This window comes from Parambassis ranga, chromosome 18, assembly GCF_900634625.1.
Source record: "Parambassis ranga chromosome 18, fParRan2.1, whole genome shotgun sequence".
In the NCBI taxonomy this organism is placed as follows: Eukaryota; Metazoa; Chordata; class Actinopteri; family Ambassidae; genus Parambassis; species Parambassis ranga.
The window spans coordinates 5,467,651-5,473,650 of NC_041038.1; the positions used below are offsets into that span (position 1 = coordinate 5,467,651).

Genomic DNA, 6,000 nt, shown 5'->3' on the forward strand with positions numbered 1-6,000 from the left:
TCCCAGATTTAGGTCAAGCCTTAATGGCCGATCTATCAAACTGTTCCCTTCCCATGCTTAACTCTTTCCCTGTCTTAGCTTCAGATTTAGGTAATGCCATCCTTCTTTTGAGTGTAGCAAGTACGTAATGATAAAAAAATGTCACCTCACTGACCAAGTCCTTTACTAATTTACTTATTATGAGAAACTTGAGCAGTTGTTGTCATCATAATTACCCTTTTTTCTAATAATGATCAAGCTAACGGCACCTTCCAAACCCTCCAGACCATCACTTATTCCACCTTCCTGCTTTCATTTGTTTGATCAGAATAATTTGGAATTTCCTCAGCCATAGAGTCTGAAGCCGTGTTGTTTGTAGGTCCCCCCATTGGGAGGCAGCCTGTAGCGATAAGTAGTTGGTTGTAGTTGTGGAGAGAGGCAGAGAGGAGGAGAAGGACCCAGGAGGGACAGGGCTGCAGTGTTTCTCTCTTTCTGGAGGCTGCACTCTTCTTTTCACTCATTGCTCTGTTCTCACTCTGGCACTGGCTCTCTAACAGCAGCAGCAACAGAACTGGATGGCTTTGACCTACTCTGGCTGGAAAAGACCTTTATGCTGTGAACACACACACCACATGAACACAACCATTTACTCATTTACTACACACAGAGAGATCTACATAAACGCACTTTGTAAATGACAATCATATATACATAAAATATAAACACACATTTCATATGAACATTGATCTCATACACTGTATTATTTGCTTCTAAGTAGCAGGTAGAGCAATTTCCCTGCTTGGTGTGGATCACTGCACCACCTGGTGGTTTTAAGCTGCATTACTATTTTAATATCAGTAATAAAACTACTTTCAAGTGATTTGTTATGCTGATTTGAATTCCTTTTAGGCCGTGAAAGAAGTACATCATAGGAAACCAGTTATATGTTTGTAGTGTCATAGGTTATGCTAAATAACTATTAGGCATCAATAATCATCTTATCAATCCTTTGTTTTCCCTTTGATGTCACAGTGACCCTCCACTTGGAGCCATTTTGCATCCCTTTACATTAAGCTGAATCACAGACGGGCATGTCAAATGGCACAAATGTTCATCACTTTACCTTTTATATTTTATTATTAGAAATCCTTGTGTAACTTTATTTACATCATTTCCCCTGTGCTATAATTTTAACCATATTTTTGTTACAGGAGGTATTTTTACATGTTATTTTTTAAATAAGCCCAAACTATTGTTTGCTTACATTAGAGTGAATATAAGACCATAAACAGCTGGATTTGTCCTGTGATGTGTGCGTCACCTTCCTCCCATTGTCTGCATGTGTTGCTGTCTTTGTCCTTGTTTGATGTCTGTTTTTCTTGCTTCTGTTCTGTATCTGTGTTTTCAGTGTTGTCTGCCGGTGTGAGAGAGGATGTTGGTGTATGATGTTATACATGCTGCAGACACGTGTGTTTTTCAAACAGCATATATGAAGATTCAGTGTTACTAATACAGGTTCTAACGCAGAGCTGGGGTCATTAATGCACCTAACCTCCTTTAGCCACAGGCCTCGCCCTCACCATGCCGACCATTGTGTTCCAAACCATTCCATCTATGGTCACTTCACTTTTTACTCCTAATATTAGTTACACTCCAACCCATTCCATATGTATAAGCCCTCATTTCCATTTCATTTAGACCTGCTCATTTTTGTAAACTGCTCTTTCCATGTCAAATGAAGCCATTCTGCTCCTTCACAGCCATTTTGTTCCACGCTTTAGCCTTTACTTAAGCATTCTGGAACGGGTTGGACCGGCTTCCAGCTTGACTCTTAATTGTAACTTAAGTGTTGAGTAGGTATTATAAATCACTGCAGTAAAACAGGCTGCACCACACAAACTACTCCTTAATGTCAAGTGTGTTTAACAAGGGATCTTTACCTTATCTGGAGGTAATGTAAAGATAACTGTATAGAATGCTTCCACTTAAAGCAATAACAGTCAATCTACAGTAGTAGATCAGTAGTTTGTGATTATCAGTGCATTGTGGGCTGTGGAGTCCTCAGGTGGCTGTGGTTTTCAATTTGAGCAGCTGGAGTGGAATGACGTTTTTGGTATCAAGGCCATAAAGTGGCTGGATTGGAAGATTCATGCCGGCAAGGCGAGGCAGCGTTGACTCTGTTCATCCAGTTGGTCTATTATCTGTCTCAGAGCCCATATGTTGCCCCTAGCCTTCAACAAAACACTAAACTTGTGTTGATTTTTTTCGAGGAGTCCGTATGAGGGAGAGGGTCGGGATGAGGGGAGCAGGTGAGACACAGAACAGCCCGAAAACTCTACAAACCCCCGACTCTACCAAAACCGCCTGCCAATCAGTAGAATGGAACCAAGCAGTAGATGATCCGAGCTTGTTGTGAATGGATGGGAGACGGGAGAGGGGGGGCTGAGCTGGGTGTATAATTGGTTGGTGATGGTGATAATGGTTTAACCAATCAGGATTGGAGATTAGCTGTGAATGCTATAGCATCCTAGACAATCGATAGTGTGGAGGTTGGCCTGCATGATGGTGGGTGTGTGTGTGTGAGGGGAAAATCAGTATGCAAGTACCCAAATGTGTGTTTGTGTCCACGTACACATGAACTATTGGTCAAACGCACACATAATTGGCACACATCATGTGATCGGAGACATGTGAGCACACAAACACACACGGGTGCTTTAAATTTTTGCTTTTTGTCTTCATTTCCACAACCTCATCATCTCCCTCTTCCTCTGCCCCCTTTTCTGTCTCTACTGTTTATAATAATCTTGGAAATTTCACACTTCTCCTCATATTCTCCTCCTCTCCTCTCTTGTCTCCTTCCACCCACACCTCTCCTTATCCATCCTTTCCTTCACCGTCCCCCCCATCGCTCCCTACAGATCTGTGCTGAGCAGCACGGTGGATAAGTCAGAGAAGACTTCTGGTGGCGTTCTCTCCTCCTCATCCAACAATGATGAGAACAACTCCTCGCCAGGATCTGGTAACACTGGTAAGTTCACTTTCAATATCCTCAAACAAAGTCTTTTATAAAGACTTACCTGTGTGTAAACCAGGCTGGCCACACACACCGACAGTATGCCAACAGGATATCTGTTTTCCGTTTGTCTACGCCAGGAGGCCAGAGGCATTAACAGTTGCACCCAGAGGATACAGTAGCCAAACGTTTCCCAGTACACATCATGTCAAGTGCCAGGCAGAAAAGAGCACAACCAGTCTGTTGAGAAAAACTCATTGACTTGTAGCTACCTCGACTACAAGTCAATATTTTTCTTGAAAATATACTAGATATGCCGATGGTGGTGTTCAGATTGTTGTCGTTATTTCTCATGCTTTATGTTGTCTGCCGTCTCTTGTTTGTTAGTTGGATCTCAGCTGCTCTTTCTCCTCTGCTCTTGCTTTTTTTTTAACCTCTCTCCTCCATCTCCTCCTTCAGGAGGCACCGGCACCCCTCCAGCCATCGCCAGCCAAAAGGACTCGGCCAAGCCACGCTCGCTGCGCTTTACCTGGTCCATGAAGACCACATCGTCCATGGAGCCCACGGAGATGATGCGCGAAATCCGCAAGGTGCTCGACTCCAACAGCTGCGAGTACGAGCTGCGCGAACGCTACATGCTGCTCTGCATGTCGGGCAACCCGGCACGTGACGACTTCGTCCAGTGGGAGATGGAGGTGTGCAAGCTGCCACGGCTCTCCCTCAATGGTGTGCGCTTCAAGCGGATCTCGGGCACATCCATCGCCTTCAAGAACATTGCCTCAAAGATCGCCAATGAGCTCAAACTGTGAGTGCAGTTGAGAAGCGAGAAGAGATGATAGAGGGTGGAGGTGGGAGGGAGAGGATGATACTGTAGGTGGGTCATGAGGTAAGCTAAAGGGTGGGATCACTTTAAAAACAACATGATTGTTATCTAGGCAAAGGTCTGACAGAGGGCCAGCAGTTCTCTGAGAATAGGAGACGTTTCTTTTCTAGAAGTTCTGTTCCACAAGTTCCTGAGGCCATTAGAGACCCTGAGTTCCTCTGAGTTGTGAAGTATTTACAGGCCTACATCTTCTCTCTGCCCTGTCGGGGACTTTCTCTCATGTTCTACTTAGACGTTCCACTCTTCTGCATGTCCGATCTTCTCTCTCTGTTTTTTAGGAGTCACACTTTGATCACTTTGACCACTCCTGTCATTACTTCCTGCTATTTATTCTGTTTCTCTGCACGGTCCTGCTGCCAGGGGGTAGAGGGGGGAGGGGGTGGATGGAGGACAAAACCAGCAGATGAACACTGAAAATGTTTCTCTGAATGATTGACAGAAAGTTCAGGTTGGAGTATGGAGCCTTATTTTACTGGAGAGATATGAAGTGAACTGAACAGACTCCATCTGAACCAGGACTGTCTCACACATACACACACAAATGCACAAATACACACACTCTTACAAATGGATTTTGGATGAACTGTTGGTTAAAGGACCCTCTCCACCTTCACCCTTCTCGCCCGATCCCCACCACTCCCTCCCCCCAAAATGAACATTCAAAATCCACCTCCTCCACCCTCTGGCTCAGTCACACACACACACACACACAGTTCACCACCCTCTCTTCCTCCAAATTTCAGACTGAACTCAGCACAAACACATCCACCTTTAACCTTTTCACTCCTTTTTCTTCCTCATGTTTGTTCTAACATCGTCAAGTTCGAGGAAGCCAGTTAGACTTGATCATCGATCCTACGGTCGGAAAGTCCGACTTTTTTGTTTGTTTTTAATTAGTTTCTTCTTTTATGGCTTTTAAAGAGTTGTGCACTGGAAAAAAAGAGGGGCATAAAGGAACCTGAGAAGGCGGGAGGACACTTTGATTTTATGTTGCCTTTCTTTGAAGAATGACATTTTTGGGGATGGGGGGTGGGGGGTATTCGTTGCAGATGTCGTACATGCTCGAATGATTTATTTGTACTTTTAATTTTTTTTTTTTTTTTTTTTTTTTTTTTTTTTTTTTTTACATGTTGGTATTACTCGGTTGGCATCATGCCTTCATATCCAGAATGTCAACCCTGAACCGACCATCTCTTCCCTTTTCAGCCCATTCTCTGCTACACATGTTCCCAAAGAGCAAACACACAACAGAGGTGTTGTTGGAGTCTGTAACAAACAGTATGTGCGCGTGAGTGTATTATTAAAGATCACTGGAGGGAAAAAAAAAAAAAAAACAATTGACGACGAATGGTGAATTATTTTCTTCTACTTTTGATTTGATAATATATTTTTGTGTCGTTGGGAAATTTCTGGGTTTGTACAGATTTGGATTATTAGAGGGTTGGTCTGGGCATGAAGGGTCATGTCGGATCATATCATTGCTGCCTTTTTTTGGTGTAGTGCACCTTGAACACACCTTTAACTCTCACACATGCTCACAGTGTTTCTGATTAAACACAACCCTCCCCTGTATGAGTCGCAGGAGTTATCAATGTATTTAATGATGTTGGTGGTGGTGATGACTACTGCTCGCTCACACTTTCAGCCATTTTTTTTTATTTACTTTTTTTAAAAGGCCTTGTCGGTCCAGAATGGCTTGAAGCAGAGAGAGAGAGAGTAGGACAGACAATTCTGTCAGAATGTTCTCATATCTGAGCACACGGTTACGCTCAAAAACCACAAGCAAGAGGTCGGCTTCCTTCTCTCTCTCTCTATCTCTCTCTCTCTCAGTGCGTTTGATGCTCCAGTTTGTCGATGCAGAAGAAAAACAAACAGACACACACAGGGGTCAAAGAAAGGCTGGGTCCCGTCAGCTGGTTGTACCTAACTGAACACTTTTCTTTCTTTCTATCACAATGACACACTGTTGTTTTATTTTATTTTCTTTCAGTTTTTAATACGTCAGAATTTTCTTTAAAAAGTTGATCATTGTATTAAGGTGCTGGGTATTGGATTCTAATTATTATTCTGGCTGTTGCTGTTATATTATCTCTTTCAGGGTTGATTTTATTTTACATTATTT

At 43.1% G+C, this 6,000-nt stretch overlaps 1 protein-coding gene across 11 annotated transcripts in view; it reads left to right on the forward strand.

The window, feature by feature from the left end:
• Positions 1–4,947, forward strand: part of mark2b (MAP/microtubule affinity-regulating kinase 2b) — a 41,652-nt gene extending 36,705 nt beyond the window's left edge. For 7 of the 11 annotated variants that reach the window (XM_028429375.1, XM_028429378.1, XM_028429384.1 and 4 more), the window contains 3 exons: positions 2,250–2,288; positions 2,901–3,010; positions 3,455–4,947. In XM_028429375.1, the coding sequence (XP_028285176.1) occupies positions 2,250–2,288; positions 2,901–3,010; positions 3,455–3,804 (499 nt within the window). In that variant the 3' untranslated portion in view covers positions 3,805–4,947. The remainder of the gene's footprint in view (positions 1–2,249; positions 2,289–2,900; positions 3,011–3,454) is intronic. The other 4 variants (XM_028429377.1, XM_028429380.1, XM_028429382.1 and 1 more) reach the window with 2 other exon arrangements.
• The last annotated feature ends 1,053 nt before the right edge of the window (positions 4,948–6,000 follow it).